We start from the raw sequence: 27,338 nt of genomic DNA, 5'->3' as shown, positions 1-27,338 counted from the left end.
GGTATGCACTATTCCATAATAGTCAGTTTGAGATCAATCGATTTCATAGGTCACTCAGTAGCTCAATCGGTTAGCGCGCTGGGCTCACGTTCGACTATATAATACTATAGTTTTGAGCTGGAAAACTTTGGTACGTGTTCGTGTCCCTATGTGGTCCATTCCATCTATTTTATTTTATTTTTCTCTCACTTTTTTCTTTTTTCTTGTTCGTTTCTTTCTTTCTGACTGCAGCGATTGATTGTTTTTGCCCGTTTTTTTTTCCATTATATAATTCAGGAATTTTCAGGCTATACTAGTCTAGGCGCGGCCTATGAATATATTTTTACAAATTAGATTAACAAAATATTGGTTGTTGGTTTTGTTACTGTTGTTGTAGTTATTGTTGTAGGCCTATATATTGCATAATCAGGGTATAAATAGGCATACTAGGGCTATTATAGCCTATAGAAGCATTGATTTATTTCACGACAGATATCATCCAGGATAATTTTAAAAATTGAAAATTTAGAAAATCCAAAGGAAAATTGCCGAAAACGGCTGCCCACAATCACCCCCCCCCCATATCAGCCCATATGGTCCTATCATGGTCGCCCCTTCCCTATCCATGCAACATATAGGATGACTCACGAGCCGCGGTTTGTCCGTGTTCTAGTTCAGATTGATACACTATTGTACGCGTGAGTTCTTTTCTGCATGGCTGTTTCCATTATTAACTTCCGCCCCTCTGGAATCAAGCCTTGAAAATCAATTGCATTTAACCTTAAATCTTATCACTTATCTTAGTGTACCTACAGGGATTCGAACCATGGAGCTTAAGTTTAATAGTCTGATGCTCTACCGATTGAGTTAACGGGGATTCGAACCAGAGACATGTTTATTAGTCTGATGCTCTACCGATTGAGCTAACGGGGTGTCTACATTATTTTGACGGCATAGATCAAATACACTGTAAATATTGATAACATTTAGGCCTACTATAAATGTTGATTTTTTTTTCAAATTCATTAATTTAATATAAAAATAAAAATCTTACTTATGACTGTATTCCTAAGTTATTATTTTTATTATTATAATTATATATTTACATGTAGGGTTATATTATTATTAGTGTTACTATTACTATTATTATTATTATTATTATTATTATTATTATTATTATTATTATTGTATTATTATTATTATTATTATTATTATTATTATTATTATTATTATTATTATTATTATTATTACTATTATTATTATTACTATTATTATTATTATTATTATTATTATTATTATTATTATTAATGCCGACCGTCATTTTAAGGTTTGCTGGCTAAGTTGACTTGACGTTAGCATACCAACCATAATATAAGGCGGGCACAACACCGTTGGTCCAATGTTGGTTTGGCGTCAGCTTACCGATCGTGACTATGCCGACCATTGCCAACGTTGGGCCAACAAAGTCTTGCCATACATGTATAGGGAAGTAAAACAAAATTATTTGACATTTTCGAAGACGTAGATAGCAATTCTTTCGCTAATCGTATGTACTTTTTGCTTGTTCCTATTACAGACAATGACAAATAGACGCCCACGTGAGTGGGACTACTTAATGCCGCATGTATGCAAGTATTGCGGACAGAGATTTTGCAACGATGCCTTGCGATATTTGTCTCATAAAAGACACCATGAAATGGGAATTCGTCCTTACTGGTATGACTACAAGAGCAAGTCGAGATATATTACGTCCATAGTGAAGAATGAAAAGGAAGGTTTCACTTTTTCTAAACTGAAGACGAGATGCGAAACGCAGCTACATGATACACATGGTAAACTGATTCATAGTAAAAATATTGATCGACCAAGAAATTACGACAAAGATTCAAACTCTTCTGTCCAATCAAGGGAATCATCCACTGCAAAGAAAACTTTTATGTGTACATTTTGCAATAAAAGCTTTACTTTGTTAGGCCACTTGAAGCGGCATGAACGTATACACAATGTGAAGCCTTTTAGATGTACATTTTGCAGCAAGGGTTTTACAAGATCAGGAAGTTTGAAGAGTCATGAACGTATACATACTGGAGAGAAGCTTTTTAAATGTACAGTTTGTAACAAAGTCTTCACAACGTCAGGTTGTTTGAAGAACCATGAACGTATACATACTGGAGAGAAACCATTTAGGTGTAAATTTTGTAACAAAGGCTTCACAACATCAGGTAATTTAAAGACACATACACGTATTCACACTAAAGAGACACCTTTTAAATGTACATTTTGTAATAGAGCTTTAAAAGGGTAAATAACTTGAAGATGCATGAATATATACATACTAAAGAGAAGCCCTTTAGATGTACATATTGTAACAAGGGCTTTGCATGTTTAAGTAATTTGAAGACCCATGAACGTATTCATTCTAAAGAGAAGCCTTTTAAGTGCACATTTTGTAACAAAGGTTTTGCATTGTCAGGTAATTTGAAGACACATGAACGTATTCATACCGGAGAGAAACCATTTAGATGTACATTTTGTAATAAAGGCTTCACAACGTCAGGTAATTTGAAGAACCATAAACGTATACATACTGGAGAGAATCCTTTTAGATGTCCATTTTGTAACAAAGGCTTCAAACAGTCAGGTGACTTGAAGAGACATGAACGAACACATACTGGAGAGAAGCCTTTTAGATGTATAACTTGCAACAAAGGCTTCACAACGTCAGGATGTTTGAAGAAACATGAACGTATACATACTGGAGAGAACCCTTTTAGATGTACAGTTTGTAACAAAGGCTTCACACAGTCAGGTAGTTTGAAGGTCCATGAACGAATACATACTGAAGAGAAGCCTTTTAGGTGTATATTTTGTAACAAAGGCTTCACAACGTCAGAAGCAAGTCAAATTAACTCAATCGATAAGTACGACTATGGTGTGAGAGTTTGCGGGTTCGAACCCTGGTGATGGTAAAGTACGCTTTCGTGGAAAACTGAGTTAACTTGAAATTCCCCTGGACAAAGAACTTACTGCTAATTGTCTCCTGACCTGTACGACACTCGGGGAGGTGATCATGGATGCGATGGTTATTTGTGGTATGTCTAGGATGTAGAAAGTCCCTGTGTTGTTGTTAAATGGTTTATGGAATGATGTGGACTGTAGTGATCAGCGATAACCTGTAAAGTGTGCTGAGGCGTGTGGATCAACGTCCAGGCGTTGTGCCTGAACGTGCGTAGCACACCATAAATCACAGCGCTTTTTTTAGAAGTCTTTTAAGGGAAGGGGTATGAACGTTTGGACAGTATTTATTGTGGGACATTAGAGCACATCAGACATATCGAATTGCATTCTGAATACGAAGAATGGCCTTCTGATATCAAATAATTTTGATTTTTTGAAACTCGCAATGTAATACACATTTTATGGCAAATCATTAAAAATTGATATTTTTGATATTTAACAGTACTCGAAGTAAACTTTATAAATTTGATGATTTCTACCTAAAGTATATGTAGGTGGGATGAAAAGCCGACGATCAATTGCAAATTTGGACCTTTCGTATTAAATATATGGATTGTTTTTCCCAAAACACCAAAAAAAATCTATATCTTCAATATGAAAGGTCAAAATTGTCAATTGATCGTCGGCTTTTCCTCCCAGCTACATACACTTTAAGACTATATCATCATTACATTTATAAAATTTACTTCGAGGACTGTTATATCTCCAAAATGTGGAAAACAGTTAGCAACCTGGACAACAGATTCTTTTGTTTAGCAAGGCTCACTCAGTCATTTAATGTGGCAATACAAACGATCGAATTTGGTGTTGAAACGAGCTAAATTTTGAGTTACACTTTTCAATGTAAAATTAATTTTCTCGGCCAAATGAAATGCAATCATTTTTATTTTTTCAGTAAATGTCAGGTCAAATTGTAGTGCTTGATACTTATTTTTTTTTTCAAATCCTAGTGTTAAACTTAGGCGTGAAATTCAGTCATTTCGTGTAAGATTTTCGATTTTGATAGGCTTAAACTCTGCCCGCGAGCCTTTTCTTGGATCAACCATTTAGCTTTTCAAAGTAATATAGTTCGCTAATGAAGGATTTTTCCCAACTTTCTAACGCACATCACCGTGAGCGATATATCATAGTTTTGTCAGAATTTACGTTTTGATTTCACCATTTTTTCACCGGCTGAATTTTTTTTTTTTCAACGCGTGAAATATAAGGCTAATAATACTAGCATTGTGGATCGATATCCCTGGGTTTAATAGGAATACCGGCATGATACAGTGTTGCCAGAACTTCAATATAGCAACGAAATTCCCAGCAGGCCTAATAGCGCTCCTATACTGATCATGTTTATAGCACGATGAGGATATTTCATCATCACGTGAGTGATTCGGACCAATGTGTTGAAATTTGCTTCTCCTCAAAACAACTTTGCCCGAAGGCTTACATGCAATTGGGCAATATTTTAAACAAAACTTTCTTTTACAAAACATTATATTACGCTGTATGTTTTATGATCAAGCAAACTGTTTGGAACACACTTCCAAAGAAATAACCTTCGTAACGCCCCGGCGTAACGCCCCAGACTTTCGTTATTTAAACGCCAGAAATAGATTGTCCTTATAAGAACCATCAGAGATTGTGGCTTATAAGAACCGTTCATTATCATTGTTAACTTAAACAGGTTTTTGTTTTTAAACATCTTTATAAATTGATTGTTTTATGTTTGTTTGTAAATTTCGTGCTTTACGCGCTTTGAGTTCCTCATCAGAGATTGTGCCTTATAAGAACCATTCATTTTCATTGTTAACTTAAACAGGTTTTTGTTTTTAAACAAAAACCTGTTCAAGCAATTATTTAAAATTGCTTGCCTGAAAAAAAGAATAACTTGGATGTTAATACTTGACGTAGTGTTTCAATTGTCATGAAGGTGACTGGGTATGGTGCCTTTTGTTTGTGTTTGTTTGAAACTGCTTTTGGAAACCCACCGAAAGTCATAGGCCCTAATGAAGCAGCCAAAACAATACCAGGTTAAACATGGAAGTTTATAAAAATTTATTAAATAACCTTAAGGGATCTAAAATGAGCGTTTATTGCGTTTCGACAGTATTTTTTGTGGGACATGAGAGCACCTCAGACCTATCGAATTGCATTCTGAATACGAAGCATGTCTTTCTGATATCAAATAATTTTCATTTTTGAAAATCACAATATAATACAAATTTTATGACAAATTATAAAAATTTGATATTTTTCAAATTTTTGATATATAACAGTCCTCGAAGTAAATTATATAAATCTAATGACATATTCTTAAAGTGTATGTAGCAGGGAGGAAAAGCCGACGGTCAATTGAAAATTTTGACCTTTCATATTGAAGATATGGATTTTTTCCCCAAAAGACCTAATTTTTTTTGGTGTTTTGGGAAAAAAATCCATATCTTCAATACGAAAGGTCAAAATTTTCAATTGATCGTCGGCTTTTCATCCCACCTACATACACTTTAAGTATAAATCATCAGATTTATTAAGTTTACTTCAAGTACTGTTAAATATCAAAAATATCAATTTTTAATGATTTGCCATAAAATGTGTATTAAATTGCGAATTTCAAAAAATCAAAATTATTTGATATCAGAATGACATTCTTCGTATTCAGCATGCAATTCGATATGTCTGATGTGGTCTAATGTCCCACAATAAATACTGTCCAAACGTTCATACCCCAGCCCTTAAGGAAAAAAACACATTTGTGGCAATAATAAGCCTTGCATTGAAAGTCATGGTTAAAGTGTGTTGATTACCACACCAAAGTTTCCCTACATACACCCCCACTACCCAGTGCCCACCTCACACACCTCTGCACCCACCCCACCCTATAGGCCTACATGTACATGATATTACATAATAATATATAGCATAGCTATACATTTAGGTATAGCGCTTAATTATGACAAATATGGTTAGGCCTATGTATAGGCCTACATGTCAAATTAAAAACAAACCCGAACACTGATGAATCTCTACAGAAACCCGAACACAAGTCTGAAGGGTGTAATGAAAATGGCAACCCGCGATGGGGGGGGCGGTGGGTAGGTCATACAAAATTCACATGGAGATAGGAGGGACAGAAGATTAAAATCCCCTATAATAACACGCTAATTTTTCTAGGTTTGGACCGTGGATTTTCATGAACCTCAAGCGTGCGTCTCTTAATACGGACTAACCTAGGTAAACAAACACACAGACAGACAAAATGGTTTTCATAATCATGGAATCCATATAAATTGAAATTGCAGGCTATCACGGGAGCAAATTTTTAAAATTCACCTCATTTACCAGAAAACCCAATTGGGGATTTGGGCTACCAAATCGCTAGTCGGGCAATCTTCATGATCTTTGCTTTTCAATGGAAAATTGCCCTGGATGACAACAATGAAAATATCGACTATTTCTGCTGGTTGCGCACGAGATAAAAGCACCGAGTTTGACATTTTCAGAGCATGAAGGGAAAAATGGTAAAATAAAAACGGAAATTCTGACAAAACTATAATAAACTGCTCAAATAAAGAAAGTCCGCAGTCATGTAACCCGTTCTACATCAAAACCTGATTTTGTTATGACAATTTGATTGATAAAGTCGTGTGCAGAATCTTGTTAGCTCCAATTTGATACCAAATTTGGTACCCAAAACTCTTAATTCACAGAGATTGATACCTGTACATGAAATTTGGTGCATTTTCAAAAGTTGCAAATGAAAAACGGAGCACGCGGATCTGTAGGCGAATGGCAGAGTACGACCATTAACATAGCCCGAAACAACCGCTTGGTCATATCGATCGCATCGTGCCCTAGTATTCATCAGTAAAGCACTGTAACAATCCATGCGTTTTAAATTAACAATTGAATAAAGCGCGCACTTCGGATAGTCGACATGGGTTCATCGTGGGCAAACAAGCTTGACCACATTGCCACGATAAGCAATTTCGACCGCGTGTATCGTTTTGATTTGCAACTTTTGAAAATGCATCAAATGCCATAAACTGGTATCAATCCTTGTTACTGTTGAGTGTTTGGTAGTAAATTTGGTATCAAATTAGAGCTAACAAGATCCTGCACACGACCGTATCAATCAAATTGCCATAACAAGGTCAGGTTTTGAAGTAGGACGAGTTACATGACTGCGGACTTTCTTTATTTGAGCAGTTTATATAGACCCACACGATGTGCTTTACAGAGGTGGGAAATATCTTTCTTTAGCAAACTATATTAGTTTGAGACGCTAAAAAATCAATTCCGTAAAAAGCTCGCAGGCGAACTCAAGGCCTATAAAAATCAGAAATATCACACTAAAAGATACAATTTGATGCTTAATTTTAACACCAGGATTTAAAAAAAATGTATATCCAAGCACCAAGTTTTTAACTGACATTACTGAAGAAAAACAAAAATTGCTTTATATTTGACCGAGAAAATTAATTTCATAGCAAATAGGTGGATCTCTGAATTGTGCTGATTTTAACATGTATCGATCGACTTTTAGCGCGACTAAGCATTTCTAAAGAATCGGTTGTCCAGGTAGGTGACTGAAAATATCAATTTTAATAATTTGTCATAAAATTTGTATTATATTGTGAATTTCATAAAATGATAATTATTTGATATCAGAAAGACATTCTTCGTATTCAGAATGCAATTCGATAGGTCTGATGTGCTCTCATGCCTACAAAAAATGCTGTCGAAACGCTCAAAACGCTCATTCCAGTTCCCTTAATGTTGTTTTGTAATAAAAGTTGTACACACTAAAGATAATTTGAAGGCAAATGAACGTATTCATACTAAGTGTAGATTTGGTAACAAATACTTCACACTGTCAGGTAGCTTGAAAGCACATATTGTCAATTCTGTTCCAAAGTTTCCCACAAGTCACTTGCGGGAACATGAACGTATATCCACACGAACGTTTGTAAGAGCCGAATACGTAACAAAAGCCCAATACGTAACAAGTTGATACGTATTGGGTTCAACTTCTTCTACCTAGAACAAAAAGTGGCAAAAAAGAAATCATCCCGCCCAATACGTAACAAAACTAAAATCAAATTAAAATTACTTTATTCATAATCCCTCCCTCTGTACTGGTTTTGTGGGGTCCTCTCACTATTCCGAAGGTCCGTCATTCCGAAGGTTTGCTATTCCGAAGATTCGCTTTTCCAAACATTTTACCATTCGCTATTCCGAATGTAATTAAAGGTTCGCTATTCCGAAAAAACGGTTCTCTATTCCGAAGGTTATCTATTCCGAAAATTACCAAAACACAAACAGGTTCTCTATTCCGAAAACAGAAAGGTTCTCTATTCCGAATATGAAAAAAAAGGTTCTCTTTTCCGAATATTCAAATATGGGTTCTCTATTCCGAAAACGAGTAAACGTTCTTTATTCCGAAACAAGTCACCGTGTTCTCTACTCCGAATATGAAAATAGGTTCTCTATTCCGAATATCTTATAATGCAGTGGAAATCGTAACATCATGGCTAACTGAAAAACTTTACTTGGTTTCTTTTAGGGCCTTTTCCTCCGTCATCAAACACATCATTCTGTCAATGCTAGAGCTAAAACTACAAAGACCTCAGGGCCCATATGTGGTCACTAATGGGCCCTACCCTGTAGATTTATCCTTTGCCCATCTTGGCCCAGAGTTCAAAGGTCACGAGTCCCAGATTTCGGAATGGAGAACCCTTTTTTCATATTCGGAATAGAGAACCTTTTTTCATTTTCGGAGTAGAGAACCTTCGTAACAGAGAACCTTTTAATTTTCGGAATAGCGAACCTTCGGAATGGGCTCCGTTTATTTTTAAAGCAAATTATGGATATGGGCGAACTTCGCTATTCCGAAGGTTCGCTATTCCGAAGGTTCGCTATTCCGAAGGTTCACTATTCCGAAAATTAAAAAGGTTCTCTATTAGGTGCACGTGTTTGTTATAGAATTACTTACCCAGTTACTCATTTTGAGTCTTTCTAGAACAAATTATTTTATAGTGTTTTTTTCTCTAGACTTGGAATTTATTTGTTACGTATTGGGCTCTGGTTGGTCTTGGTTGCTCTTGGTGTGCCCACCATCACTGTCTATCACTGCCTGGATTCGCCGGTCGTCGCATGCTCTGAACAAGATGTCTTATCTTGCCTTGGTCAATGTCTCGCCATTTCCTGAGCAGGATGCACCGAAGGCCTTCTAAGGTGGTGTCAAGCTTGATTGCCTTGTTAGCTTTCCTCTTAAGAGTGTCCCACAAGTGTTATAAAGTTCATGTATTGAATTAAACATAAAACTGATCAACTGGACTCACATTTATTTGAGAGGCTACATTATCGCACCTAATCCAAGGTGACCTGTGACAAGGTGGTGTTGCCAGTGGTCGTGGATCTTGAGGAATGTTCATGTCAGGCCAAAAAAATTGTTGTGTTGCCCTCAACCGTCCTACCCTAAATCCTGAAAAATCAGGGTCGCATTTTTTTTTTTTTTTTTTTTTGAATGATGATTTTTACAGATTTGTTCAAAAACTCAATGTTTTTCACTTAAAATTAATATTTTATTGAAAGACTAGTCTTTAATTGATGTCTAACAGGTATCCAGAAGTCAAAATTGACAAATGTCCCCTAATTGAAGAAGCATTATTTAATATTTGGGGATTTTTAAAAACTGAAGGTTTAAAAAAAAAAAAAAAAAAAAAAAAAAATTAAATCCGACCGTCCGACCCAAATTTCCCATTTTCCCACTTGAGGGCAACACAAATTTTTTTTTTTTTTTTTGACAGAATTGTAAGCCCCCACCAAGTTATGGCGAAGACCGCCTCCCCTGTTTAGTGAAGGTTGTTCTTTCTTGACGTAAATTGCTTCTTTGACGCCTCTTTCAAACCACCTGCGTTCTCTGTCTAAAATCACAACATCTTGGTTGACAAACGTGTGATGTGTACTGTCCAAATGCGTGAACATGACCTTTTGCCGTGAGATCATCAGACGGCCTGAAGATGCACATTGGATTAGGTGCGATACTGTAGCCTCTCAAATAAATGTGAGTCCAGTTGATCTGTTTTAAACCTGGATGAATGACAACCTTCACAAACGTATAAAGTTCATATGGTTAAGTAAACAGAGCGCGCACATGAGTGTCCTTTGTCTTGATTGTGTGTGTGTGTGTGGGTACACGATGAACGCATTTGGCTTGAATAGGAGCCAAGTGCAACTTTCAAAATCCGACTTAAAGTAGGCGGGGGGGGGGGGGGCATTAGGACTAACTTTTTTTATTACCCATCTTAAAACATGTAGATGACCTATCTAAACATGAAAACAACAATGAACTTTTTAAAAAAAAGATCTAACCCCCTGTACATACCATCTGAAACTTTGAAATTAAGATTGCCGAATTCGGCAGACTTGCACTGCTTTTAACACAGGGAACTTATGACCTACAGACTTATTTTGCTATAACATAGGTTATCTCTGATGAAATGATAACTTTAGTGTCCACAATTGTTAGTTCACATATTTAAGCAGTTCATGGGTAATAAAATATGTACTTTTTAGTGGCATAGGGTGGTGTCAATCTTTGTGGTGGGGGGTAGTGGCCCCGGGCAGTGGCGCTTGAAACATGTCTGTCAACAAAATAATTTGTTTCAAATGTAGGCCTAATAAACTAACCTATTTGGCGAGTAGGATCTACATGTACAGCAGCATTGAAATCATCATGTTTACATCATCAGCCTTTGATGTGACATTGTTTAAATAAAGTTTCAAGGTGAATATTAAGTGATTGCTGACAGTTGTTTTTAAATGCTTCATCAGGGAAAAATATCACTTGTTTTCAGTATATTCAATTTAACTGTTCTCTATTGACTTGTCTACACCACCTACACTTGTAAAGGGTCTATTCATTGATTGCAAGTCCTTAATTCTCCTACATGCCTTCAATTTGCCTTGTCCTCCTAGCTGTTTCATGTTCAAATCTATAGGCCTATTCTCTTTGGGTCTGCTGATTCAGCACATTTGTACATGTACTTATATATTTGATTTGATGAGAATATTTAGCTTTTGTTCAGGTGGTCATATGTGGGGTCTATACAAATTGGAGATCCCGATGCTACCATTGATTGCCAAGGGATTCCAGTAAAAAGAAGGTTTAGTTGGATTTGGGGAGGAGAAGACAGTGATCATCATGCGTTTCAATTATGAATATGCCTATTGCCTAGTGCACGTCCAGTCCATAAACTATAGCAGCAAAGAGGCATTGGGATCATAAACTATGAACTAGGGTGTAGCGGGGCTAATCGACTCAAATCTGCTTCATCCACACGTTTAAAATGTACAAAATCAGCAGACCTAATATAAAACAGACCATCATGGCTCCTTCAAAGAGTGCAGCATAATTGCACAACATGATATTCCACAAAGTTTGAACATGAAACAGGATTGAGGACTTTAAAAGGATGACATATGGAAGCCGAAGGATCTCAAACATTGCAGTTGATATTTAAGGAGGATTAGGGATTTACAATTGGCACTCAAACTTATCATGCTTATAGGCCAGCCCTAGGTGGACCCTGTACAAGTGCAGATATGGACAAGTACCTAAAAACATTGAAATTGAAGATGGCACCCAAGGTATGCTACTGCATTAGTACCGCATTATGCTGAAAACAAGTGTTATTTTTAGACTGCTGAAGGATTATAAAAACAAAAACCTGCCAATAATCACCCCAAGTCATAAGCAAGATTAGACCTACCAATTGCATTGTGTACCCACCACTGATCTTTTAATTGGTAGAATTCAGTCTAAACTATTATTAACATCATTCTAATTGTTTCTTTCTATGAATAAGATATTAAGGTATATATTTCAGTCAAAAAAACAAACAAAAATAAAGTTCTTAATCAACTGCTTATTTAGCACTTTAACGAGGCACTCATAATGATATTGGCCTGTAATGCGTATTAACAACCGAGCTCATGTAGCCTCACTTATTTTTAATTTTCTAAGAGAATTTGAAGATAATTCCTAACAAATAGGGTATCATATAAAAGCTAAGAATCTCAGCAATATCCCTGAGGCAAAGATTAAGTTGTGTAAAGATCTATTTTTTGTGAATGAAGTTTTTGATATTGAGTAATGGTATGTAATGGTTTCCTAAGAAAGTGAATGAAAGTTTGTTAAACTTACCCCTGGATGTGAAAAGTGTAAAAAATTCGGCCAAAACTCTATCGTATGAAATGAACAAATGATATAGTTCAAGTATGACAAAAAAAATGCACAAGGAGCTCAGAGGAGATGATTTCCATGATCATTCCACTTTTTAAGATTGACTTTAACAGTGATTACAAGCTTGGGTTCTGCTTAAATTAACCCCTGTAGTAGCAGTATTTTTCTAATGTTGTTCTTCAAACTTTTACATACTAATGAACATGTGATTGGCAGTAAATACTGAAAAAACAAAGTAGATAGCTCTTTCCAATAATTTTTGACACCATTTTTACAAAGATCAGTCCATTTTTAAAGATGCTTATTCAGAGATATTTAACAATGGACCAATTGACAAAGCATGTAATGCCCTTTGATTTCTATAGTCAACATGGTTAACATGTAGTATTGTAGGCCTACATTATATTTCATTATATTTCTTAGGTTAAATGCTGTCATTATGATTTTTTTAAATGACATTTAAGCTTCAATATCAATTCTAGGGTTTCATGTTAGCAAAAACATAGATTTCTTCATATAGATATAGGTGGAAAAGCTAAAATTGCAGTGTGCATCTTAGTGTATCTGCATACAAGGTCACGCTTGCACAATCACAATAGGCATATACAAAAGAATTTGGCCATCTCTTTTGTGCTTACCTACACACAAGCAGTGTGTGCTATTTCTTATCTATGCCCGTGGAACGGTGGCATAGATATTGTATTTGTTCTGTTTAGTCTTCTCCTTCTCCTTCTTATCTATGCCCGTGCAACGGGGCATAGATATTGTATTTGTTGTGTTTAGTCTTAGACTTCTTCTCCTTCTTAAGACCACTTTTTGCACCCCTCTAACTCAAGAACCTAGGTAGCCTCGGGGCCCAGACTTGGTATAGTGATGGCCCGTGACCCCTAGCATCATCCTAGGGTACCCCCGACCCCAGAGGTCAAAGGTCATGGGCTACAGGGGGCAATATGTGTAAAATTTCAAACAGCTCTAGCTCAAGAACTATAGCGCCATCAGGGTTCATACTTAGTATAATGATGACCCATGACCCCTAAATGTAACCTATGGTAGCCACGACCCCAGAGGTCAAAGGTCATAGGCTATAGGGAGGAATATGTAAACTTTTAAAACAGCTTATGCTCAAGAACTATAGCGCCCTCAGGGTTCATACTTGGTACAACGATGGCCCATGACCCTTAAATATTTTCTGCAGTAACATCGACCCCAGAGGTCAAACGTCATGGGCTACAGTGAGCAATATGTGTAAATTTTCAAACAGCTCTAGCTCAACATAGACATACCACCTAGACCTATTACTGCCCATCCTTTACCACAGCGGGAGGTGAAGCCCCGTATCCAAGGTGATATTGACGGATTGACGGGGTTACTAGGCGCGGAGAAATATCGCATACATGTTTGACGCGCTCGTTTGCGTGATTACTGCGCCGTTATCGCCGCGTCAAATGCAACATGTTCCATAGACGCGAACATGTCTGCTTGTTTGCGTCCGGGTATGCGTCCTTGTCAAATTCGTTGCCAAGCAGTGTCGGCTTCACTACGCGAGTCAAAGTCATAGGTCTAGGTTCTTGTTTGTCTGGGTAGCTCAAGAACTACAGCACCCTCAGGGTTCATACTTGGTACAATGATGACCCATGACCCTTGATGTATTCTATATTAGCCGCATCCCCAGAGGTCACAGTCTAAAGGCTTTAAAAAGCAAAATAGGTACGACCTATTAACACAGTGTAGCGCAATAGGTAGTATTTTGTTTGCTCCCTGTGTTTGCAATGATAAAGGTCTGAATCGTACGTCAAGGAAACTAATCACTTGACAAAAAACTCCCTTAAAAGGGAATGTGTAGGCATTTTGATTTTTGATTTTGGACCACCTCAAAAGGTTGTCATGATGGGACAAGGGGTGTGGTTGGTTAATGGGTGGGATATTAGAGAGAGTATGGTCCAGTCTGGTGGTGTTTTAGAGAGTGACGGTCTGATGGGGTATAAGAGAGAGTGAAGGCTTGGTAGGGTATTAGAGAGAGTACGTGCCAGTCTGGTGGTGTTTTAGAGCGAGTGAGTGTCTGGTGGAGTATAAGAGAGAGTGAGGGTCTGGTGGGGTATTAGAGAGAGTGCGGTCCAGTCTGGTGGTGTTTTAGAGAGAGTGTGTGTATAGTGGAGTATAAGAGAGAGTGAAGGCTTGGTGGGGTATTAGGGGAGAGTATGTGTCAGTCTTGTGGTGTGTCAGAGAGAGTGATGGTCTGGTGGAGTATAAGAGAGAGTGAGGGTCTGATGGGGTATAAGAGAGAGTGTGGTCCAGTCTGGTGGTGTTTTAGAGAGAGTGTGTGTATAGTGGAGTATAAGAGAGAGTGAAGGCTTGGTGGGGTATTAGAGAGAGTATGGGTCAGTCTTGTGGTGTTTCAGAGAGAGTGATGGTCTGGTGGAGTATAAGAGAGAGTGAGGGTCTGATGGGGTATAAGAGAGAGTGTGGTCCAGTCTGGTGATGTTTTAGAGAGAGTGATGGCCTGATGGGGTATAAAAGAGAGTGAAGGCTTGGTAGGGTATTAGAGAGAGTGTGGGCCAGTACAGTGTTATGAGCATTACATGTATATCAAATGAAAGCTTAAAACAAGTGCTTTCACATGGTGCTCACCAAGTTTTCGTTTGTGAATAGGGGAAGGGGGTTAGGTGTGGTCACGGGCATAGATATTCGTGTTTGGTAAAACACATTACTGTGGCATCTAGTTCTTCTTCTTATCTATGCCCTATGCCCGTGCAACGGGGCATAGATATTGTATTTGTTGTGTTTAGTCTTCGGCTTCTCCTTCTTCTCCTTCTCCTTCTCAAGATCAGTCCTTTGCACCCCTCTAGCTCAGGAACTAAAGTAGCCCCTGGGCCCATTCTTGGTACAATGATGGCCCATGACCCCTAGATACATCCTAGGGTACACCCGACCCCAAAGGTCAAAGGTCATGGGCTACAGGGGCAATATGTGTAAAATTTCAAACAGCTCTAGCTCAACTACTATAGCGCCCTCAGGGTTCATACTTGGTACAATGATGGCCTATGACCCTAGAAGTATGCTATGCTAGCCGCAACCCCAGAGGTCAAAGTTCATATGCTTTAAAAAGCAAAATAGGTACGACCGGTTAACACAGTGTATCGCAATAGGTAGCATTTTGGTAGCTACCTGTATTTGCAATGATGAAGGCTTCAAATATACGTCAAGACGTAGGGGTGTTGTGTAAAATTTCAAACAGCTCTAGCTGAAGAACTACAGCGCCATCAGGGTTCATACTTGGTACAATGATGGCCCATGACCCTAGATGTATTTTGTGGTAGCCGCAACCCCAGAGGTCAAAGTTCAAAGGCTTTAAAAAGCAAACTAGGTACAACCTATTAACACATTGTAGCGCAATAGGTAGCGTTTTGTTAGCTACCTGTGTTTGCAGTGATAACGGCCCGAATCGTACGTCAAGGAAATTGATCACTTGACAAAAATTCCCTTAAAAGGGAATGTGTAGGCATTTTGATATTGGTGCCTTGGACCACCTCAAGAGGCTGTCATTGTGGGACATGGCGTATGGTTGGTTAATGGGTGTTAGGAGGGTTAAGGGTTGTCACGGTTTGTAAGGGGTGACGAAGGGGTGGTCACCAGTTTTTAGATTTGGCGCCCAATTGGGCGCTTTTTTATTTTAAGTGCTATGAGGATGATACTTATATCAATTAAAGCTTATAAAAAGGGCTTCCACATAATGGTCACCAACTTTTGGATTTGGCGCCCAATTGGGCGCTTTTTTATTTAAGGTGCTATGAGGATGATACTTATATCAATTAAAGTTTATAACAAGGGCTTCCATATGGAGGTCACCAACTTTTAGATTTGGCGCCCAATTGGGCGCTTTTTTATATTTTAGGTGCTATGAGGATGATATTTATATCAATTAAAGTTTATAACAAGGGTTTTCACATGATGGTCACTAACTTTTGCATTTGGCGCCCAATTGGGCGTTTTTTATTTTAGGTGCTATGATAATTATACTTATATCATTTAAAGCTTATACCAAGGGGTATAAGTTTTCGTTTTGTGAATAGGGGAAGGGGGTTAAGTGTGGTCACGGGCATAGATATTCGTGTTTGGTCAAACACAACTGTGGTTTCTAGTTCTTCTTCTTCTCAAGATCACTTTGTGCACTCCTCTAGCTCAAGAACCAAAGTAGCCTCGGGGCCCAAACTTGGTATAGTGATGGCCCGTGACCCCTAGCATCATCCTAGGGTACCCACGACCCCAGAGGTCAAAGGTCGTGGGCTACAGGGGGCAATATGTGTAAAATTTCAAACGGCTCTAGCTCAATAACTATAGCGCCCTCTGGGTTCATACTTAGTATAATGATGGCCCATGACCTCTAAATGAAACTTAATGTAGCCTCGACCCCAGAGGTCAAAGGTCACAGGCTACAGGGGGCAATATGTGTAAATTTTTAAAACTGCTCTAGCTCAAGAACTATAGCGCCCTCGGGGTTCATGCTTGGTACAATGATGACCCATGACCCTTAGATATTTCCTGCAGTAACATCGACCCCAGAGGTCAAAGGTCATGGGCTACAGTGAGCAATATGTGTAAAATTTCAAACAGCTGTAGCTCAAGAACTCCAGCGCCCTCAGGGTTCATATTTGGTACAATGATGACCCATGACCCTTGATGTATTCTATATTAGCCGCATCCCCCAGAGGTCAAAGTCTAAAGACTTTAAAATGCAAAATTGGTACGACATATTAACACAGTGTAGCGCAATAGGTAGTATTTTGTTAGCTACCTGTGTTTGCAATGATAACGGTCTGAATCGTACGTCAAGAAAACTGATCACTTGACAAAAACTCCCTTAAAAGGGAATGTGTAGGCATTTTGATTTTGGTTCCTTGGACCACTTCAAAAGGTTTTCATGATGGGACAAGGGGGGTGCTTGGTTAAGGGGTGGGATCACGGGCATAGATATTCGTGTTTGGTCAAACACAACTGTGGTTTCTAGTTATCTATGCCCGTGTAAACGGGGCATAGATATTGTATTTGTTGTGTTTAGTCTTCGGCTTCTCCTTCTCCTTCGCCTTCTTCTCCTCCTTCTCAAGATCAGTCCTTTGCACTCCTCTAGCTCAAGAACTAAAGTAGCCTCGGGGCCCATACTTGGTATAATGATGGCCCATGACCCCTAGAAACATCCTAAGGTACCCCCGACCCCAAAGGTCAAAGGTCATGGGCTACAGGGGGCAATATGTGTTAAATTTCAAACAGCTCTAGCTCAACTACTATAGCGCCCTCAGGGTTCATACTTGGAACAATGATGGCCTATGACCCTAGAAGTATGCTATGCTAGCCGCAACCCCAGAGGTCAAAGTTCATATGCTTTAAAAAGCAAAATAGGTACGACCGGTTAACACAGTGTATCGCAATAGGTAGCATTTTGGTAGCTACCTGTATTTGCAATGATGAAGGCTTCAAATATACGTCAAGACGTACAATGGGGTTAAGAGGTTAACCGCTTAAAGGGACACAATGTTTTGGGATTAAAGGGGTATTCTCCAGTCTGGTGGTGTTTCAGAGAGAGTGAGGGTCTGATGGAGTATAAGAGAGAGTGATGGCTTGGTGGAGTATTAGAGAGAGTTTGGGCCAGCCTGGTGGTGTTTTAGAGCGAGTGAGTGTCTGGTGGATTATAAGAGCGAGTGAGGGTCTGGTGAGGTATTAGAGAGAGTGTGCGCCAATCTGGGGGTGTTTTAGAGCTAGTGAGTGTCTGGTGGAGTATAAGAGAGAGTGATGGCTGGGTGGGGTATTAGAGAGAGTTGGGGTCAGCCTGGTGGTGTTTTAGAGCGAGTGAGTGTCTGGTGGAGTATAAGAGAGAGTGAAGGCTTGGTGGGGTATTAGAGAGAGTTTGGGCCAGCCTGGTGGTGTTTTAGAGCGAGTGAGTGTCTGGTGGATTATAAGAGAGAGTGAGGGTCTGGTGAGGTATTAGAGAGAGTGTGCGCCAATCTGGGGGTGTTTTAGAGCTAGTGAGTGTCTGGTGGAGTATAAGAGAGAGTGATGGCTGGGTGGGGTATTAGAGAGAGTTGGGGTCAGCCTGGTGGTGTTTTAGAGCGAGTGAGTGTCTGGTGGAGTATAAGAGAGAGTGAAGGCTTGGTGGGGTATTAGAGAGAGTATGGGTCAGCCTGTTGGTGTTTTAGAGCGAGTGAGTGTCTGGTGGAGTATAAGAGAGAGTGAAGGCTTGGTGGGGTATTAGAGAGAGTATGGGTCAGCCTGTTGGTGTTTTAGAGCGAGTGAGTGTCTGGTGGAGTATAAGAGAGAGTGATGGCTGGGTGGGGTATTAGAGAGAGTTTGGGTCAGCCTGGTGGTGTTTTAGAGCGAGTGAGTGTCTGGTGGAGTATAAGAGAGAGGGTCTGGTGGGGTATTAGAGAATGGTCCAGTCTGGTGGTGTTTTAGAGAGAGTGAGTGTATAGTGGAGTATAAGAGAGAGTGAAGGCTTAGTAGGGTATTAGAGAGAGAATGGGTCACCCTGTTGGTGTTTTAGAGCGTGTGAGTGTCTGGTGGAGTATAAGAGAGAGTGGGGGTCTGGTGGGGCATTAGAGAGAGTATGGGTCAACCTGATGGTGTTTTAGAGCGAGTGAGTGTCTGGTGGAGTATAAGACAGAGTGAGGGTCTGGTGGGGTATTAGAGAGAGTGTGGTCCAGTCTGGTGGTGTTTTAGAGCGAGTGAGTGTCTGGTGGAGTATTAAGAGAGTGATGGTCTGGTGGGGTGTTAGAGAGAGTGTGGGCCACGGGCATAGATATTCGTGTTTGGTCAAACACAACTGTGGTTTCTAGTTCTTACTTCTGGTTGTTACACATTTGGTAGGTCTGATCTTGCTTATGACCCCCAACAACATGAAAGTTGATTTGAACAACATTACATCATGTAAGCATTAATGATTTCAATGTAGCAGTAGATATCTTACTCGACAAATAGGTTGGATTGCATGAAAAACAATATTTTGTTGATTTTACGTATTTCCAGGGGAACTTGAATACACGTAGACTTTTATGCCCCCCCCCCCCAAACATTGCCACCCCACCCACTACAAAAAATACATATTTTATTACCTAAAACTGCTTAAAATGTGAACTAACATTATTGTGGACACTAACATTATCATTTTATCAGTGATAACCTATGTTATAGCAATACATGTCTGTAAGTCAGAAATTCCCTGTGTTAAAAGCAGTGCAAGTCTGCCGAATTCGGCAACCTTAATTTGAAACTTTCAGAGGGTATGTACAGGGGGGTTAGCAGTTTCGATTTTTTTTTCTTTTTTCTTGATTAATTATCTATTGGGGTTGGTACATATTTTGAGGAGGATAAAAAAAAAGTGTAATTTTGTAAAATACCCCCTACAAGTTAAAGCCACACACTAGCGCTCATAACTCGACCAAATGATATCGTAGAGCAACAAAAGAGGTATTAAAATGCGCAGGGGAAAGTTGCGCTTTATATACCTTAATTATAATACGTATTTGCTATATATTTCAGTTCCCGATATATCTGACCATCTATAATCGTTTCGATACTTTCTGGGTTGAGTTTATAAAGCCTTTGTATAGGGTGAGAGCAGACAACCGCCACCCATAAGTGAATTGCCGCCAGTCATACATTCACTATTTATCTTTATAATAACGTAATGTAAAACTCTTATATGTAAGTTAAAATTTTTTTGTGGGTTAAACATACTCAGGAGTCAGGATCGTCATAAAAGTAGTGCTTAACATTAAAAAAAAAATAAAACGAATTTGTTTCCTGGTTTATGTTGAAGAGTTGAAGTAATGTTGATATCAATTACAGTTTTTCCGTTTTCATTTTATTGATTGCGATAAACAGGTTAATAATACAGAACATTGTCATGATTGTGTGTGTTCAACAATAACTGTGATCAGAGGTATAGTTCAACAGTACCTATGATCGGAGGTAGGTCAACAGTACCTGTGATCAGAGGTAGTTCAATAGTACCTGTGTTCACAGGTAAGTCAACAATATTTGTAACCAGAGGAAGTGTAACAGTAACTGTGATCAGAGGGAATGCATCAGTACCTGTGATCAGAGGTAGTGCAAAAGTACCTGTGATCAGAGGTAGTTCAACAGTGACTGTGATCAGAGGCAGTTCATACATTGTAAGTACCTGTGATCAGAGCTGGGTCAACAGAACCTGTGATCAGAGGTAGGTCAACAGTAACTAACTGTGATAAGAGGTAGTTTATCAGAACCTGTGATCAGAGGTAGTTCAACAGTACCTGTGATATCAGAGTTGGTCAACAATAACTGTAACCACAGCAATAATAACTGATCAGAGGTAATGCAACAATATCTGTAATCAGAGGTGGGTCATCGGTACCTGTGATCAGGAGTAGTTCAGTAACTGTGATCAGAGGTAGATAGTTCAGCAGTATCTGTAATCAGAGGGTGATCAGCACGTTCATACTTCTTCAAATGACATGACTTTGTGAAGACTTGATTACAAAATGTATACCTCGGGATGTATTATGATAAGGCTTATCGTTGGTGTGGATATACGTTCAATGTTCCTGTAAGTGACCTGTGTAAAATCTTGGTTCAAAATTGACAGATAAAATGCTTCTCGTTGTATGAAAACGTTTATGTGCTTTCTAGACAGATAACTGTGTTAAGTATTTGTTTTTAAATCTACACTAAAGGTTTTTGTTAATATGAAAACGTTCACGTGCCTTCAAAATAATGGTCTTAGTGTGTACAACTTTGATTACACAATCAATATTTAAGCGGCTTCTCTTTAGTATGTACACCTTCATGACTTTTCAAATGACATGATTGTGTAAAGTCTTTGTTACAAAATGCACATCGAAATGGTTTTTCTCCAGTATGTATACGTTCATGGGTCTTCAAACTACCTGACGTTGTGAAGCCTATATTACAAAACGTACACTTAAAAGGTTTCTCTCCAGTATGTATACGTTCATGTCTCTTCAAATTACCGGACGTTGTAAAGCCTTTGTTACAAAATGTACATATAAATGGTTTCTCTCCAGTATGTATACGTTCATGGTTCTTCAAACTATCTGACGTTGTGAAGCCTTTGTTACAAAATGTACATTTAAAAGGGTTCTCTTTAGAATGAATACGCTCATGCCGCTTCAAACTACCTGACTCTGTGAAGCCTTTGTTACAAAATGTACATCGAAACGGGTTCTCTCCAGTATGGATACGTTCATGTCTCTTCAAACTACCTGACTGTGTGAAGCCTCTGATACAAACTGTACATCTAAAAGGCTTCTCTCCAGTATGTATTCGTTCATGTTTCTTCAAGTGATCCGACTGTGTGAAGCATTTGTTACAAAATGTACACCTGAATGGTTTCTCTCCATTATGTATACGTTCATGTTTCTTCAAGTGCCCTGACAGTGCGAAGCCTGTGTTACAAAATGTACATATAAAAGGCTTCTCTTCAGTATGTATTCGTTCATGTATCTTCAAGTTACCTGACTGTGTGAAGCCTTTGTTACAAAATTTACACCTAAAAGGCTTCTCTCCGGTATGTATTCTTTCATGTGTTTTCAAGCTATCTGACCGTGTAAAGCTTATATTGCAAAATGAACATTTAAAAGGTATCTCTTTAGAATGAATACGTGCATGTGTCTTTAAATTACTTGACGTTGTAAAGCCTTTGCTACAAAATGCACACCTAAATGGTTTCTCTCCAGTATGTATACGTTCATGGTTCTTCAAACTACCTGACGTTGTGAAGCCTTTGTTACAAAATGTACATCTAAAAGGCTTCTCTTTAGTATGACTGCGTTCATGTTTCTTCAAATCATCTGAAGTTGTGCAACATTTGTTACACAATGTACATTTAAAATGTTTTTCCTTCTTTAATCCTTTATCCATTGAGTATTTTTTTCTTCGACTCGTGGATGATTTCCCAGATGCGATAAAAGATGTTGAATCTATACCGTAATTCCTTGGTCGATTGATACGTTTACCATGAATCAGTTTACCGTGCCTATGTTGCTGTTTTTCGCATCTCGTTTTGAGTTTAGAAATAGTGAAACCTTCCTTTGCATTCTTAACCATGGACGTCATGTTCCTCGTTTTGCTCTTGTAGTCATACCAGTAAGGACGGATTCCCAGTTCATGGTGTCTTTTATGGGACAAATATCGTAACACATTGTTGTAAAATCTCTGCCCGCAATACTTGCATACATGTGGCATTAAGTAGTCCCACTCACGTGGACGTCTATTCGCCATTTTCTGTAATGGAAACAAGCAAAAATTGCATGCGATTAGCGAAAGAATCTTGTTTTATTTCATTCATTTAGATCAATCCTGGTGGGAGTTTGTTGACTAAAAATCGATTATATTCAACATCAAATCCACCAGATCTACCGATAAAAGTCGTACGTCTTTCGTTAACAAACATTCATAAACAGATATAAATTATAACGAATACTTGATGCGTCGAATATTCGACCAGGTAGGTTGCGGTTGCATTATGGGAAGAGAGAGTGGAGTCACGTGTGCGATTCAATGGTGGTATATCATCACACTTGACCTCTTTGACATAGATTAGTGTACATGTATTATAGCAAAAGATGATAGGATCAAATCACCGGGCTAAGAATAATTAGACAAAATTTTCAAAATGTGCAATCAGTACAACTATATAGGATCCACAACATAATAATTAAGAAATAAAGGGTAATGCATGATCCTAATACACGAAAATAATGTGTCCGAGGCAGTAAAACGTAAATAATGGGTGAGGCGCAGCCGAACCCATTATTTAAACGTTTTACTGCCGAGGACACATTATTTGTGTGTAAAGGATAATGCTGCACCCTTTATTTCTATTCTATTACCACAAAATAGTGTGATTTAAAGATAAAATATCAAATTTTTTGCCCAAATATTTCAAGTTGTTTACCTCAAGGTGGAGCGCATACGCGTAGCCAAAGCGTATGCACATTCCAATAACACAACCTAACATTCCATTCTCCCCTATAAGCAGGTATGCACATACAATAACACACCCCTGACATTCCATTCTCCCCTACATAAGCAGGTGTGCTGTGCGCTCTGCTGTGCGCTGTGATGATAGAAGAACATAAAGTTCGTTCCCCTTGACACTTTATCGCTAATTAATGGTCTGTCATGTGACGCGTTTCAACAAATCACAGTGTGCGATTTTGAATAATGGGTCGTGGGGGTAATAGAATAAGTAATAATAAGTTCCCCTTAGCGCTTTTTGAAATAAATCGCAAAATATTTAACAAAATGAAAATAGGTATGTATGGCCTAATCACGTAGAACGACAGTCTCCTGTTGGCCATTGTTGTACAAGGCCAGCTTAGTCATTTAATTAGGCCATATAAACGATCGAAATCGGTGTTGAAATGAGCAAAATTTTGAGTTACACCTTTTCACGTTAAAATTAATTTTCTCTGTCAAATTACAAGTAATATTTTTTTTTTCAGTTAATGTGAGAACAAAACCATAATGCTTGATGCTATATATTTTTTTCCAAATCCTGGTGTTAAACACAGGCGTGAAATGTAGTCTTCTAGTGTAAGATTTTTGATTTTAACAGGCTTCAACTTGTCGGGTTATATATATATACTTTTATTGGATGAGGTTTTTAGCTTTTCAAAGTAATATAGTTCGCTAATGAAGGATGTTCCCCATGGATGAATGATTCTGCAAGCCACAATAGAAATATCGATTATTTCTGTTGGTTGATTTCGAAATACAAGTATTTTAAGTACGGAGTTGGACATTTCAGCAGTCTGAAATGGAAAAGGGTTAAATTAAAACGGAAATTATGATAAATAATATATAGACCCACACGATGTGCCTTACACTAGTAGAAAATTTCAAATGAGAATTCTTTCAAAGCGATGAGAATTGGACAAAATCATGAGAATTGAAATTTTTCTCATCCAAATGAATGAGAAATGTTAATTAACATGTCAACCACCTGTCACATTGTTTTAAATGAGGAATTTAAGTTTCAACCGCCATCCTTGTGTTCTATATATAACTACAATCAAGTGATAATTTGCTGGGATGCTTCCATAGTTTAATGACTCTCCCCGCTCCCCTTATTCAATGTTGTATAACAAACGCGCATTTTTTTAATGTGCTCTATGTTTGCTCCAACATTGATCGGTGGGGGAGGGAGGGATTCAAAAATTAAATAGGTTGGAAATTATACAAATAAAATATCCTATGGTGAACTTCATATGAACTGCTTTATTGACTGAGGGTGCGAAATATGCATATGCAGTTATTAGGCCTATGAATGTCTATAATAGGAGATAAAAACAAAATCAAACATGTTGAAGGAAACACAAACATTGATACATGGAACAGGGCATCAAGCAATCAAGATTTATTAATTTAAAATTTCGTATAGAAATGTTAACATTATACAATAGGGTGTTTGCACGGAAGGTCAATAAATAAATAAATAAATAAATAAATAAATAAATAAATAAATAAATAAACAAATTTTACCTAAAATATATTTTGAATATACACGGTCACTTTACACACCTTTTTGTGTGCTATATGTTTATAGGTTATTATTCCTCCATTTAAGGCAAATTGCCACGGTCTACCATTTATGTAAAATAAATATATATTACCTTTTAAGTTATATCATGTTGGTAGACCGTTATTGCGTCATTCTTGTTATACATATTATCAATAAATTAGAACGAGTAACATCGGTTCTCCTGCAGTGTAGTGGATTCGTTACTGGGATTGTGATCAGGAGGTCTAGAGTTCGAATCTCATTGGCGCCGGGTATTTTTTTTTCATTTATCCCTTTTTGAAAATTCAGATAACACCTATAACGGCAGGTTTATCGATTTTTATTTAAAAAAATTATAATCCATTATGAAATCTGTGAGATAAATTTACAATGTCTCACGTTATACTGGTTATGGCTTACTTGCATTTTATATACACCTATTTGGATACATGTATGTGTTTTGGATCAAAATAAAGTAATCATAATAATTTTGTATTAGAAAATGAAGCTCACATTAATTTCAGTGTCAAACAACCATTTGTGACAGGTTGTTGACAGGTTAATTAGTATTTCTCATTCATTTGGATGAGAAAGTTTTATAGAAATGAGAAAATTATCAATTCTCATACTTTTGTCCAATTCTCATCGTTTTGAAAGAATTCTCATTCTAAATTTCCACTAGTGTTACAGAGGTGGGAAATATCTTTCTTTAGCAAACTATATTAGTTTGAAACGCTAAAAAATGAATTCCGAAAAAAGCTCGCGGGCGAAGTTAAGGACTATGTAAATCAAAAATCTGACATTAAAAATCTGACACTAAATTTCATGCCTAATTGTAACACCAGGATTAAAAATATGTATATCCAAGCACTATGTTTTCTGAATAGGCCTGGTTGTATTGTTTGAGGGTCAGGCGTCTGAGGGCGTGGATATAGCCCTTCTAGACGGACTAGCTATGATCACCTGACTTTGGTTTAATAAAAAAAGTGCCAAAAATCACCTTCTTGTGATTTTTCTCCATTATTGTTGTTTATACGCCAAATCTGTATTTATACCCGCATGCAATAGCATGCAGGGTATCTTCCCATCCTGTGGTTTCTTCTTTTCCTCCTTCTCCATCAAACACATCATTCTGTCAAGGCTAGCGCTAAAACTACAAAGGCCCTGGGGCCCATATGTGGTACACTTATGGGCCTTACCCCGTAGAAGTGCCTTTTGCCCATCTTAGCCCCAGAGGTCAAAGGACACGGGCCCCAGGGGCCCAAATGTGAAAATACAAAGCACGCCATTTCTCATCAAATGAAGCAGCCTCAGGGCCCTGAGTTGGTACACTGATAGCCCTAGGGGTACTCTATATTTACAAATATACAAGAGCCCCATATGTTATATATTATGGGCCCCAGGGGCCCAAATGTTAAAATATGGTGCAACAGATTGACAAGCCTAGCTCTAAAAGTACAAGATCACTAGGGCTCATATGTGGCATATGTATCATGGGCCCTAAGTTGTAGATGTGCCTTTTGCCCATTTTGGCCCCAGATGTACAAGGCTGGGGGCCCCAGGGGCCCAAATTTTAAAACAAAGGGCCGACCGTTTCTCAACAAATAAAGTAGCTACAGGGTTCAGATTTGGTACACAGATAGGTCTTTAGTATTATATTGTCATATGTATATGGTCGAATCCAACGAAAAGTGTACACGGCATGTTCAGGGCCATAACTTAAAAGTATTAATCAATTGGCATTCGTTTTTGTATTGTGTTTATTCGCCTTGATCATACGCTTCGCGCCATATATAATAAGACCCCTTCTGTGAAAAACTTAGACACAGAGACCCCAAAACATGCTATTTTTACCCATTTTTTCAAAATATTTCTTACAGTATTTTTAAAAACATCTAAATCAGTTATGAAAAGAAGTCATTGGATTGAATCTAAATTGATTTCCTGAAAGGTGTGTATTCAAAGATTGCTTGTTCAATTTTTCACATATTTGTACATAATTATGAATTTTTGTGATAATTTTTTGAGTGGTATTTTTTTACATTACCTACGAATACAATTTTTCATAGCACTAGATATATCTTTAAAAAATGGAAATCACTAATAAATGCGCAATTGATACAAGCTTTGATATGTCCAATACTGAAATGCATTGCATTCGGACATCTTAATTATTGTGTTAAGCTGCCAGAAATTCTAAATGGCACAAAGGTAGGTTTGGTAAAAAATATGCATTACCTCCGAATACATGTTAAAAGCTGTGTCATTTCCACAAAGTGAGAGAATAGTAAACAATAGTTAAGCAATAAGTGCAGGGTAATACACTCTTTATTTCTACCAAGTTTCAATAGCCTGCGTTTAAATATTTCTGAGATGTCAACAATAAAGCAAGTATTCGTAGGTAAATTTCGGTAACCGAATGTTACCTACGAATACAATTTTTCAACATGACAGTATTGTGAAAGTACGCCATTCATGCCAATGCCCATATTGGTACATAACGAAGGCCTGTATGTTTGCTATCAAATCATATGTCAATGAAAGTTGCGA

At 37.9% G+C, this 27,338-nt stretch overlaps 2 protein-coding genes across 2 annotated transcripts in view; one reads left to right on the top strand and one right to left on the bottom strand.

Annotated features, from left to right (window-relative positions):
* The first annotated feature begins 1,558 nt into the window (after positions 1 to 1,558).
* LOC140136400 (uncharacterized) lies at positions 1,559 to 2,943 on the top strand. The gene is made up of 2 exons (XM_072158124.1): positions 1,559 to 2,260; positions 2,296 to 2,943. The coding sequence occupies exons 1-2, from the start codon at positions 1,559 to 1,561 to the stop codon at positions 2,941 to 2,943; spliced, it is 1,350 nt and encodes a 449-aa protein (XP_072014225.1).
* Positions 2,944 to 20,028: 17,085 nt separating this feature from the next.
* Positions 20,029 to 27,338, bottom strand: part of LOC140172625 (uncharacterized) — a 32,793-nt gene continuing 25,483 nt past the window's right edge. Inside the window, 1 exon segment of the mRNA XM_072195762.1 lies at positions 20,029 to 22,507. Coding sequence (XP_072051863.1) covers positions 21,011 to 22,507 — 1,497 coding nt within the window. The 3' untranslated portion in view covers positions 20,029 to 21,010.

The sequence above is a fragment of the Amphiura filiformis genome, chromosome 16, assembly GCF_039555335.1.
Source record: "Amphiura filiformis chromosome 16, Afil_fr2py, whole genome shotgun sequence".
NCBI lineage: Eukaryota > Metazoa > Echinodermata > Ophiuroidea > Amphilepidida > Amphiuridae > Amphiura > Amphiura filiformis.
The sequence above is the reverse complement of the archived record's forward strand: the minus strand, read 5'-3'. Positions and strand labels throughout refer to the sequence as shown.

Excerpts from the sequence above, each read along its gene's own strand:
- LOC140136400 (XM_072158124.1), top strand. The coding sequence starts at position 1,559 with ATGACAAATAGACGCCCACGTGAGTGGGACTACTTAATGCCGCATGTA. Across the intron at positions 2,261-2,295 it reads CACCTTTTAAATGTACATTT|ATGCATGAATATATACATAC; the intron begins TGTAATAGAGCT and ends AATAACTTGAAG.